Source organism: Oryctolagus cuniculus, chromosome 5 (assembly GCF_051225735.1).
Source record: "Oryctolagus cuniculus isolate XC-2025 breed Fujian yellow rabbit chromosome 5, ASM5122573v1, whole genome shotgun sequence".
In the NCBI taxonomy this organism is placed as follows: domain Eukaryota; kingdom Metazoa; phylum Chordata; class Mammalia; order Lagomorpha; family Leporidae; genus Oryctolagus; species Oryctolagus cuniculus.
The window spans coordinates 9820258-9833685 of NC_142871.1; the positions used below are offsets into that span (position 1 = coordinate 9820258).

A 13428-nucleotide genomic window follows, 5' to 3' on the forward strand; every position below is an offset into this window, starting at 1 on the left:
CCTGACTGGTAAGGAGATGAGGACTCAGACACCTGTGAGGTGAGGTCCTGCGTCTCCCGACTACTTTCCACTGGGATGATGTCTTTCTCTTTATTTACACATGGGTTTTCATGTGTTCCAAAATCTAGTCCTTTTCTGGTTATATACACTGCAAGTATCTTCTACTCAGTAGCCGGCTTGTTTTCGCTTCGAATGTCTCTTCTGCTAAGACAAATCGCTGATTCTAACGTCGTCTGACTAACCCACCTCCCTGACTGGTCAGCCCTTTCTGTGTGTTTCAGAAATCCTTGCCTGCTCTAGGGAATGAAGATACTGTCCAGTGTGAGCCACAGCTGAGTTTACTGGGCTGTCTTCCACAGCTGGACCTGTAAGCCACCTGGACTAGGTTTTAAACAGCTCATATAATGGAAAACTTCACACACACAATGAACCCCTACTAACACTCAGCTTCAACAATGACTTAATATTTTGCCAATCCTTTTTAAAAAAATTATTAGTTCATTAAAAGACAGACATGGAGATTTCTACACAAGGTCTTCAGAACACCACGGGACGGGTGGCTTCACAGGCGCCACTTCAAAGTGATTCGCCCTGTCCGCCGACTTCCTAGGGAAGCTTCCTGTGGTTGAGAACTGACTCCCTTGGTTCCACCACACTCTGGGAGCACCTCCTCTGGTTCCGTGTCTCCATCTGGACCTTGGCAGCCTGACCCAACAGCTACCACTGTTGCTTGCACTACTTCTCCGTGGGATTTATCTAGAAGCATAATATTTCTTTTGATTACAACATGGGCTGCACTCCCTTGACCACTACTCAGAGAGCAGAAGCCCCCCTCCCCCAGGTATCTGTCCTGCCACGACTCTCCCTAACGCAAGCAGACACGAAGCTGCCCTCAGCACACCAGCAGGTGGGGAAGCTGCCCAGTGCCCACGAGGCTCATCTCTAGGCCCTCCCTCGGAGTTGGTAAACTTGTCGTTTTATTTTTATTTTTTTTAGATTTATTTTATTTGAGAGAGAGAGAGAAAGAAAGAATCTTCCATCACAGGTTCACTCTCCAAATAGCCACAATGACCAGGGCTGGGCCGGGCTGAAGCCAAAAGCTTCTTGCAAAAGCCCAAACACTTGTGCCATCTTCTGGGGCTTTGCATAGCACACTAGCAGTGAGCTGGATTGGAAGTGGAGCAGCCAGGACATGGACCTGTGCCCATATGGGATCCTGGCACTGCAGGGGGCAGCCTTACCTGCTTCACCACAATGCTGGCTGCCAAGCTTGTCTTTTATTTTATTTATTTTAATTAATTTATTTTTTTGACAGGCAGAGTTAGACAGTGAGAGAGAGAGAAAGGTCTTCCTTCCGTTGGTTCACCCCCCAAATGGCCGCTATGGCTGGCGCTGAGCCGATCCGAAGCCAGGAGCCAGGTACTTCCCCCTGGTCTCCCATGTCCCATGTGGGTGCAGGGCCCAAGCACTTGGGCCATCCTCCACTGCCTTCCCGGGCCACAGCAGAGAGCTGGACTGGAAGAGGAGCAACTGGGACAGAAGCGGCACCCCAACTGGGACTAGAACCCGGGGTGCCAGCACCGCAGGTGGAGGATTAGCCTAGTGAGCCGCGGCGCCGGCCCAAGCTTGTCTTTCAGCTACTCTCCTCTGCTCTCACTTTCTCCCCACGTATTTTGATGGAAAGGTCAGACACAGTACAGTTTCATCTATACTTCAGTATCTTACTGCATAACTTAAAGGACTTTTTTTTTTTTTAAAGATTTCTTTAATTTATTTGAAAGAGTTACAGAGAGAGTAGAGACAGAGAGAGAGGTCTTCCAGCCACTGGTTCACTCCCCAGATGGCCACAACGGCTGGAGCTGCGCCGATCCGAAGCCAGGAGCCTGGAGCTTCTTCCAGGTCTCCCACGTGGGTGCAGGGGCCCAAGGACTTGCGCCATCCTCCACTACTATCCTAGGCCACAGCAGAGAGCTGGATCAGAACTGGAGCAGCTGGAACTAGAACCAGCGCTCATATGGAATGCTGGCACTTCAGGCCAGGGCTTTAACCCGCTGTGCCAGAACGCCGGCCCCTAAGGGCATGTTTTAAAAATAGAACTAGGGTGAGGACTGTGGCACAGTGGGTTGAGCTGCTGCTTGCCATGCCAGCAGCCCACAGCAGAGTGCTGGTTGTGTCTTGGAGCCCCACTTCCAATCCATCTTCCTGCCACGTGGGAGACCCAGAGGGAGCTCTAGGCTCCTGGCTTCAGCTTGGCAGTTACAGGCATTTAGAGAGTGAACCAGCAGATGGAAGATCTCAATCTCTATCTCTCAGCTTCTCTGCCTTTCAAATAGATGGAACTAAATAAACATTTTGACAATACCAAACCCACTCCTACAAAACCGACAACAGACTGTTGTGAGGTAGTGGCCCACGTCCCTGCTCCCCAGGGGGCTGTCCAACTAACAGAGCACTGCTTAGTAAGACTGTCTTTTCCTTGGACAGACATCTTCGTCACACCCAGAGGCCCACCTACCCTGCTCAACTGATGCCTTTGTGCTTATGCCAACACCACACTTTTAAAACCACTGCAGCTTTATAATGATTTTTTTTAAATAATGAGTTTTCATGTCCAGTAAAATCCTCCTCTCACAATCTTCTTTTCCAATACATCCTGGATGTTACAGGACATCTTTATTGTATTTTAATCTATGAAAGACAGTAATGGAAAATTTTATTTATGTGAAAGAGTCACAGAGAGATGGAAGCAGAGAGAGAGAGGTCTTCCATTATGCTGGTCCACTCTCCAAATGACTGCAATGGCCAGAGCTGAGCTGATCTGAAGCTAGGAGCCAGGAGCTTCTTCCAGGTCTCTCACAAAGAGTTTGGCCATTTTCTACTGCTTTCCCATGCCATAGCAGAGAACTGGATTAGAAGAGGAGCAGCCAGGACTCGAACTGGTGCCCATATGGGATGCTGGGGCTTTAACTCACTGTGCCACAGTGCTGGCCCCTAGTTAGGTCTTCTTTTATTTCTCTCAAAAATGTTTCATAGTGGGGCCGGCACCGTGGCTCACTTGGTTAATCCTCCGCCTGTGGTGCCGGCATCCCATATGGGCGCCAGTTAGTTCTACTGGTTGCTCCTCTTCCAGTCCAGCTCTCTACTGTGGCCTGGGAAGGCAGTGGAAGATGGCCCAAGTGCTTGGGCACCTGCACCTATGTACGAGACCCGGAAGAAGCACCTGGCTCCTGGCTTTGGGTCAGCATAGCTCCGTCCGTAGCAGCCATTTGGGGGGTGAACCAATGGAAGGAAAACCTTTCTCTGTCTCTCTCTCTTTCACTGTCTAACTCTGTCAAATAAATTAAAAAAAAAAAAAAATGTTTCATAGTCTTCCATGTAGATTGTATACCTTTTCTTGTATGTATTCCTAGGTGTTTGGTATTTTTGATGCTATTGTAAATGACAGTTCTTTTAGACTGCCAATTTCTGTTTACTGCTGGTAAGTATGCAATGTCTTGTATCCACTTATTTTACTAACCTTCATTTCTAGTAATTTCTCTATAGATTTTCTGAGATTTCCAATGTCCACTATTTATATGAATTACTACTGACACAAAATCAGTTTTTATTGATTATCTAGTCCAACACTGTCACTTAGCAAGCGAGGAAATTGCAGTCCAAAGGGAATCCGAGCTTCGACAAAGACCAATGGGAACCTGGAAGCAGAGCAGTACTAGAACCAAGCACTCTGGTGAAGTTCTCTCTCTTTCTCTTGTATCACTTTTACAGAGAGTTGGTCAATTTTTGAAGGTGGCAGACATAAAAAACAAAACCACCAATTTCTATGATTCATCATTACTATTAAACTTAACTATGCATAAAACAGAACCTTCAGGAAGTGCTTTCTAAATCAAACCCTTGGCAAATAAATAAATAAGCCCTTATTAAAGTTTTGTAGGAAACCAGGAAGGCAATAAACTTGGTGGGGGGTTCCCTGGAGCTTTTGTAACCACAGATTAATAAGACATCTGCAGAACTCAAATAGCTGAGTCTCAGGACTGCATGACTACAAGACACACACACTGTGACTGACATCACATCAAGGTGAGCCTAGATATATGCCAACTCACAAGACGTGCTGAAGCGTTTCGGCGTGTGCCAGTTCCCCATCTGGTGACAACCTGATGAGCCTGCCCGTTCTAGAAACAGGCCACAGCTGGCACCAGGTCTGTCTGTGCCATGACAAGTGCACGCACATGTCAGTAAACATACCGAGAGGAACCCTAGTGTTTAAGACTTAATGCAAATGTGTTCACTTCAACAGAGGAACGCTGGTTTCAAAGATGGTTAGCAAGTCAACCTGTCTGAAAGTCTAACAGGGTATGTGATTTTTTTTATTTGATTAAAGACAAGAATAGCTTCAAAACATTTTTTCAAGGATTCTAATACATTTAATATCTGCTGCTGCTTCAGAGCTAAAGCATGCCCTTATTCCCTAGAGTGTTTCCTAAAAATATGCAGATTTTGCTATGAGGCAAATGACAGAGAAAACATCTTCAGAGAATAAAATGGTACAATAAAACGTACAGTGAAGGCTACTCAGCCAGAAAACTATTTCCAAAGCAGACAGTGAGGTTTCAAGCAGTCATTTTCCTCTTGATCTTGAAGAACAGACGACTGCTGGCAGAAAGACTGCCCACAGGCAGGCAGAGGCCAGCGCTCTCTCCAGAGGTCAAGGGGGTCAGAAGAAACCACTCACTCACCGCCCCCCAACACTCATGCTAACGCCCTGCAGGGCTCAGGTTCTCTCCCTCTCTACACTGCCCACCTGTCACATGCTCCACCCTTGCCCACCCTGCGCCAGCCATCCTCAGCCTGCACGAAGTCCCACAGGAGCGGTCCTTTCTCAGACCGTGAATGACTTCCTGTGGGTGGGGTTTAGGTTTCTGTCCCGTCATTCTCTTTGGAGGAAGTAAGGAGTCCTCACCCAGCATGGTGTTAGCACCGTGTCCACACCTACTCGCTGTGAACGTGACATCTCTCGGTCTCTAAGACCCTAACGAAGGTCTCACCTTCTCATCCCGGAAGTTAAGGAACTGCTGGAAGACCTCGCTTTCGGAGACCACCGGATGGCGGCACATCCTGGTCATCCATGCCTGCAGCCTCTCCATGCGCATTTTGATAAATTCCTCTTCAAAGCGACCTGCAAGAGATGCACGAGGAGTGACACACAGCTCTGAACACATCAGTTACTGTCACGGCTGCGGCACCGTCTGCACGGCACTGGCTGTGTGGCAGAAGGCTGTCCAGCAACAGGTGGGCCGTAGTGACTTCCACTAACCTGAAAACAACAAGGCAAGTGCTCGAAGACCCACAGGAACGACGTGAGAGCCCTTAGCGTTTTTAAGAATGGGCTTCCAGTTTACACATTAACAAATCTTTTATGACAAGAAGAAAACCGTAAGAGTGCCTGTTATCTCAATATGAGAAACTACACTTCTTATAGACCAACCTTAGGCCAGTTCCTATGTGGCCACGTAAAGCCCTCAGGCAAGAAGGGACGATATGGAATTTAGTAAGTCATTGCCACAAAGTGCATGCGACACAAACGTCTACAAACACAGATACTTCCTGCTCATGAAAACTCACACAGGGCTTTCTTCTCCATTTTGTTTTTAAAAATTACTTAAATTGAAAATAGCAAAGACAATCTCCCATGAATGCAATACTGAGAGCTACTACCCTGGAATCTATCGCAGCACTACAGCAGGGCTTAATGAGTGTTTCTGTTTTAAAAGTGGAAGGTCGGTTTGACAAGCATCATATACCACACGTCAAGTGAACACCAATGCCTGTAAGCCTGGTAAAGAAAAATTACTACCAGCGGAAGGCCTCTGCAGTAGAAATTCCAGCCATGGCCAGGTGAGCAGATCTGCAAATCCTAGCTCCAAAAAGCAACTGGTACAGCTGCACCACACTGACAAGAACGACCAACTCAGTGCCTGGAAATCAACCAAAGCAAAAGCCGTCTGGAAAGGTGGGCGCTTGAAACACCGTGGAACTTCAGGCAAGAACGGGGGACCGGTGGCAGCCAGGGGTGCTGCCATCTTCCCCTCTGGGCAACACGGTGGTCCTGCCCGGGCGGAGCCGGCCTCAGGACTGGCAGCTGCGGCTTCCCTGGGGCAGGAGCAGCCTCGCTTGATTCAGAGCAGCCGAGAGGCCCCTGCCCAGTGAGGGTGCTGTGGCAGGGGTGGGTGAGCAGGGAGGGCAGGGGCCCCCTAGCCCAGGCTGCAGGGCAGAGCCATGCATGTTCCAGGTGGAGGCACAACCAGCAGATGAAGTCCAAGACAGCCACGCGTTCCCGGCCAACTGGGAAGCTACGCATGCTGCAACGAAGAGGCAAAGGACCCGGCGGAACGTAAAAGCCGAGGCTAACTCGAGAGTGGCCCCAGCTCTGAGTGCATTCCCCTACCTACAGTTAACCAACAGAGGCCTGAGACACTGAGCACACCTGTGTGCCATCGTCATGCTCACCACCACCCCACACAGACGCACCACCAAACCCTGGAAGCCAAACTTAAAACAATTTTAAAATAAACAAAAGCACCCGAGCTGCAAGGGAGGCAGACTTCAGAGATCGAGCCTAGGCTAGTTCCTTGACAAACAATCAAAAAGCAGAAAAAACAACAACAATCATGGAGGAAAAACCAGAACCCAGAGCTGCTAAAACGTTCTCAGAAATGGCTTCAACAAAAACTGAGTCCTATGCCAAGAACAGCAAGACACGCGCCACACTGAGGAAAAAAGTAGTCAGCAAAAACTGTCTCCAAGTGTCCCCAGATGTTGAATGCAGCAGGGGAGAGCAAAGCCACAGGCAAGGCAGCTTCTTACATACGTCCTGAGGACGACAGGAGACTGCGTTTAAAAATTAAGGAAAATACGACAAGAATGCCACAGAGATGCTCAAGGAGAAGACTGGCGTTACTGTATTTGTTAAAAAGAAACATTTGGGAATTCTGGAGTCTAAAGTTCAATAACAGACTCTGCATCAGGTTCAAGATGGCAGAAGACAGAATAGTGAGTTTGCAGATAGATCAGTAACAGTTAACTAATATGAAGAATATAGAGAAAACAGTAACGCAAAATGAACAAGCCTGGGCCCCTGCCACCCATGTGGTAGACCAGGACAGAGTTCCAGGCTCCTGGCTTCGACCTGGCCCAGCCATTTAGGGAATGAACCAACAGGTGGATCTCTCAGTCTCTCCCTCTCCCCCTCCCAACTCTCCCTCTCCCAACTCTCTCTCTCCCTCTCCCCTCTCTGTTGTTCTGCCTTTCAAAGAAATAAATCTGAAAAAAGAAAGAAAGAAAGAAAGAAAGAAAGAAAGAAAGAAAGAAAGAAAGAAAGAAAGAAAGAAAGAAAGAAAGAAAGGAAGGAAGGAAGAAAGAAAGAAACGAACAAGCTTAAGAAAGCACTTATTTGGTAACACTCATAATGGGGTTCCCGGAGGAAGAAGAGAAAAAGTAGGAAAAACTTGGAAGAGATAGTGATTAAAAACTTCCCAGGCCATAGCAGAGAGCTGGATAGGAAGTGGAGCAGCTGGGACTAGAACCAGCACCCACATGGGATGCCAGCACCACAGGTTGAGGCTCAGCCCACTATGCCACAGCGCTGGCCCCTCAAATACATTTTTAAAAATTGTAAAAAATACATTTGCCAAATTTTTTTTACCAGTTTTATTCATGAATGCCAAAACCTGGAAACCTAAATGTCCTTCAGTGAGTGAGTGACAAACCACGGTACATCCATACAGTGGAATATTATTCAGCACTAAAAAGAAATACACTACTGATACAACCAGATGGGTAGATCTCAAATGCATTACACTAGGGGAAGAGGCCAGGCTCTGTCGACAGACTACAAACTCCATTCTATTGACGATGCTATTCTGGAGAGGCAAAATCAGAGGGACAAGGGACAGACCAGCTGCTGTGTGGCCACGGGCAGGACTGGGGGCACAGAGAGCTGAAAGTAAACGGGGATCACTCTGTACCATGGATGCAGTGGTGGGTACAAGACTGCAGTGGTGTTGTCAAAACTCATGGAACTACACTCCAAAAACAACAAGCTCACTGCAGCCTTGCTTTCCTTTAGAAAACTCTGAGTACAAATTAGCTGAAGTCTTTTAACAAGAGTATCACGGGCCCTTGTATCACAAGGGCGTTCGCTGGGGTGGACACTTCGCATAGTGGTTAAGATGCCACCTGAGATGCCGGCATCCCAAACCAGAGTGCCTGGGTTCAAGTCCTGGCTCTGCTCCCGATCCAGGTTCCTGCTAATGTGCACCCGAGGAGGCAGCAGGAAATGATCAAGGTGTGGGTCACTGCCACCCACATGGGAGACACAAACTGAGTTCCAGGCTCCTGGCACTGGCCTAGCCCCAGCTGTGGTCATTTGGAGAATGAACCCATGGACGGGAAGATCTCCTTTCAAATAAAATAAGTAAAAATATTTTTTAAAAAACATATTATCTAGAGAGTGGCAGTTGACCAGCCCATGGACCCAACCATGTCTAATAAAGAAGGCGTTTCCAGTGCTGTGTGCTAGGAGGAGAGAGTAAGTGCTGTGTAAACTACTCCAGTGCTGGGTGTGCTAGGAGGAGAGAGTAAGCGCTGTGTGACTACTCCAGTGCTGGGTGTGCTAGGAGGAGAGAATAAGCACTGAGTAAACTACTCCAGTGCTGGGTGTGCTAGGAGGAGAGAATAAGCACTGAGTAAACTACTCCAGTGCTGGGTGTGCTAGGAGGAGAGAGTAAGCACTGAGTAAACTACTCCAGTGCTGCGTGCTAGGAGGAGAGAGTAAGCATTGTGTAACTACTCCAGTGCTGGGTGTGCTAGGAGGAGAGAGTAAGAACTGTGTGACTACTCCAGTGCTGGGTGTGCTAGGAGGAGAGAGTAAGCGCTGTGTGACTACTCCAGTGCTGGGTGTGCTAGGAGGAGAGTAAGTGCTGTGTGACTACTCCAGTGCTGGGTGTGCTAGGAGGAGAGAGTAAGTGCTGTGTAAACTACTCCAGTGCTGGGTGTGCTAGGAGGAGAGAGTAAGTGCTGTGTAACTACTCCAGTGCTGTGTGTGCTAGGAGGAGAGAGTAAGCGCTGTGTGACTACTCCAGTGCTGGGTGTGCTAGGAGGAGAGAGTAAGCGCTGTGTGACTACTCCAGTGCTGGGTGTGCTAGGAGGAGAGAGTAAGTGCTGTGTGACTACTCCAGTGCTGGGTGTGCTAGGAGGAGAGAGTAAGTGCTATGTGACTACTCCAGTGCTGGGTGTGCTAGGAGGAGAGTAAGCGCTGTGTGACTACTCCAGTGCTGGGTGTGCTAGGAGGAGAGAGTAAGCGCTGTGTGACTACTCCAGTGCTGGGTGTGCTAGGAGGAGAGAGTAAGCGCTGTGTGACTACTCCAGTGCTGGGTGTGCTAGGAGGAGAGAGTAAGCGCTGTGTGACTACTCCAGTGCTGGGTGTGCTAGGAGGAGAGAGTAAGCGCTGTGTGACTACTCCAGTGCTGGGTGTGCTAGGAGGAGAGAGTAAGCGCTGTGTGACTACTCCAGTGCTGGGTGTGCTAGGAGGAGAGAGTAAGCGCTGTGTGACTACTCCAGTGCTGGGTGTGCTAGGAGGAGAGAGTAAGCGCTGTGTGACTACTCCAGTGCTGGGTGTGCTAGGAGGAGAGAGTAAGCGCTGTGTGACTACTCCAGTACTGGGTGTGCTAGGAGGAGAGAGTAAGTGCTGTGTAAACTACTCCAGTGCTGGGTGTGCTAGGAGGAGAGAGTAAGCGCTGTGTGACTACTCCAGTGCTGGGTGTGCTAGGAGGAGAGTAAGCGCTGTGTGACTACTCCAGTGCTGGGTGTGCTAGGAGGAGAGAGTAAGCGCTGTGTGACTACTCCAGTGCTGGGTGTGCTAGGAGGAGAGTAAGCGCTGTGTGACTACTCCAGTGCTGGGTGTGCTAGGAGGAGAGAGTAAGCGCTGTGTGACTACTCCAGTGCTGGGTGTGCTAGGAGGAGAGAGTAAGCGCTGTGTGACTACTCCAGTGCTGGGTGTGCTAGGAGGAGAGAGTAAGTGCTGTGTAACTACTCCAGTGCTGGGTGTGCTATGAGGAGAGAATAAGTGCTGTGTAAACGGAAGTGAAGCAGAAACTCCGTCCCATCCGTGGATGAATGACCACGCATCTCCCGGATGAATTAAAATCACAGCAAGGCCAGGGAATCAGACCAAGAGTCCGTTACCTAACCACCAGTCCGAATTCAATGATTCTTATTTCACTAACATTCATTCACATGGGAAGTCTTCTGAAAGCTACTGCATCTCCACATGACGACTTCAGATGTGAGCTTATGCTGGGTAAAATTCCACACCGGCTCCAGAAAACTATGAAATGGGGGACGAGGGACTCTCATGCCTGGTTTACCACAACCCTTACTGGAGTCTTCACTACGCATGTGAATATATCAGGTTGGCACCCAGGAACAGGCCCAGACTCAGTCAACGTCTTTTGGCAAAGAACAAATCTATAAACAAATATAAAACGCTAACTAAATTTCCCCGGTGATGAAGCCCACAGAAATGTCGTGACGTCACCCACTTGGCATTCCTGCTTCTCTCCGCCCGCAGCGGAGGGAGGAGGGAGCTTTAGATAATGATGACCTTGTGGTCTCACACACAGGAGGCAAACCGCGGGGAGGGGAAGAACGCCGCTTCTGTGCCCTTCCGTCTCCTGGGCACACATCCCAGGAGGGAAGCCAAGCTCAGCTTTCCTCGGACCAAGGACGGGGCTGTCACTTTCCTGCTTTTCCAGGACACCCCCCTGGCCACACGCCCATTTTTTCTTGACAAAAACAAACCTTCATATGGAAAGAGAACCGTGACTCCATGATGCTTTAAAACAGCATCCAATAATTCAGAATAAACGATGCATGAAAGCCTAGGAGAAATGAGCAACTCCTGAAATAGCCCATTAACCCATCATGTAATCACTAGGGAGCATACATTATGCTAATGAAGTTGAAGGATGATGGAAAAACCAAGTAAACACACACATTTCAAGATACGGAGAAAAGTCAATCTGAGATCTTCATGGAAGGGAATCTAACATTTTTAAGAGATCCGAGTTAAAGCAAAAGGATGACAAAAAGGACAACAGTGAGCGTCTGAACTTGGCACAGAATGGAGGGCACTGAGAACCCCGGAGTGGAAGGAAGCGGTTCCGAGCCAGCCTGGCTGTCAGTCACCTGTTCTGGCCACACGAGGGACCACTCAGTGTCCTCCACGGGACTGCTGGGTCTGTACTGCACCCTACACTTTCCTCTGCTGTGACAGTTTGAAATTTTTGAAATGTTTTCCAAAAAAATCACCAAGTAACTTCTGCAAAAACAAGCTTCTATCTTACCAGAAATCTTCAGGGGAAGTCAGTATACAAGAACGTGAGGTGCAAAGTCACGCTTAAAGGGGAATAACACACTTATCCTGCGTCTCCTCTCTGGATTTCAGTTTCCTCACCTGCTCACTGAAGATGAGGGTGCCTGTGTGGTCAGCTGAGTGAGCAGGTAGGCCCAGGGCCTGTGGGGACAAACTGCAGCCCAATGCGGCAGTGTCTCCTTCCAGCTGGTTGGTATTCTCAGTCCTTTAACTATACACCCACATTGCCAGGTGCGGATTAAACCTCTGGTCTCCCCCGACCTTGGGACAATCCGTGCCAACCCCTCCACATACAGCCAGTCTCTGATGTCTCTTTTAGTGCTCTGCCCCGCCTCCTGGCTCTGCTACAGCCTTGCTGTCAGCCCTGAGCCACTCCCTCTGTAGTTACTAGTGTCACTCACCCCAACGCTTTCTAGCTACAGACTGAAACTCCTGATCCTCAGCAAACTCAGCTGCTTATAAACATTTACTCTGAGACAACAGCACTGACTCCAGGTTCTATTCTGAGACACACAGAGTACTGACGCTCCAGGTTCTGCTCTGAGACACACAGAGTACTGATGCTCCAGGTTGTACTGTGAGACACACAGAGTACTGACGCTCCAGGTTCTGTTCTGAGACACACAGGGCACTGATGCTCCAGGTTCTGTTCTGAGTCACACAGAGTACTGATGCTCCAGGTTGTACTATGAGACACACAGGGCACTGACGCTCCAGGTTATACTGTGAGACACACAGAGTACTGACGCTCCAGGTTCTGCTCTGAGACACACAGAGTACTGATGCTCCAGGTTGTACTGTGAGACACACAGAGTACTGACGCTCCAGGTTCTGCTCTGAGACACACAGGGCACTGATGCTCCAGGTTCTGCTCTGAGACACACAGAGTACTGATGCTCCAGGTTCTGCTCCGAGACACACAGAGTACTGATGCTCCAGGTTATACTGTGAGACACACAGAGTACTGACGCTCCAGGTTCTGCTCTGAGACACACAGAGTACACTGATGCTCCAGGTTCTGTTCTGAGACACACAGAGTACTGATGCTCCAGGTTATACTGTGAGACACACAGAGTACTGATGCTCCAGGTTCTGCTCTGAGACACACAGAGTACTGATGCTCCAGGTTCTGTTCTGAGACACACAGAGTACTGATGCTCCAGGTTCTGTTCTGAGACACACAGAGTACTGATGCTCCAGGTTCTGCTCTGAGACACACAGAGTACTGATGCTCCAGGTTGTACTATGAGACACACAGGGCACTGATGCTCCAGGTTGTAATGTGAGACACACAGAGTACTGACACTCCAGGTTCTGCTCTGAGACACACAGAGTACTGACGCTCCAGGTTCTGTTCTGAGACACACAGGGCACTGACGCTCCAGGTTCTGCTCTGAGTCACACAGAGTACTGATGCTCCAGGTTCTGCTCTGAGACACACAGAGTACTGATGCTCCAGGTTGTACTGTGAGTCACACAGAGCACTGATGCTCCAGGTTCTACTCTGAGTCACACAGGACACTGACGCTCCAGGTTCTGCTCTGAGACACACAGTACTGATAGCCTAGGTTCCAAATTAGCTGGAAGTGAAAGCACAACAGTGACTGTTCCCTGACCCAGCAGCAAATCCTTTCCTACTGTGCTCTTCCAAGGCACTCTCACAGCACTGGGACTGCTGACCAGCAGACAGGTAAGGAGGATGGTACCAAGTGGTGGTAGTGTGGCACTTCAAATAACAAGAAAATGGGCAGGATAGTAAGCAGGGATAATTATTCAGTAGAACACCTGGCACCTTCCTTCATCAACACTGAGAAGTTCTGTTGCTTCTCCACGCAATGTTTACAAACTAAGAATGAAAACGGCAGCGGAGCTCTGTGTAACCTGTTTGCTTCATTCGGGTCACACATTTTACTTCCCTTTTAGACTATCTGGATCATTTGTGTTTTCTCAGCTGTCATTTTTCACTTTGAAAAGAGGGACTTCTTTCTCTT

General features: G+C 48.8%; 1 protein-coding gene across 5 annotated transcripts in view; it reads right to left on the bottom strand.

Moving 5' to 3' along the window:
- SNX9 (sorting nexin 9) overlaps positions 1-13428 on the bottom strand; it is a 105700-nt gene that overhangs the window by 18166 nt on the left and 74106 nt on the right. For all 5 annotated transcript variants that reach the window (XM_089333591.1, XM_070073337.2, XM_051854205.3 and 2 more), the window contains one exon: positions 5052-5182. In XM_089333591.1, coding sequence (XP_089189717.1) covers positions 5052-5182 — 131 coding nt within the window. The remainder of the gene's footprint in view (positions 1-5051; positions 5183-13428) is intronic.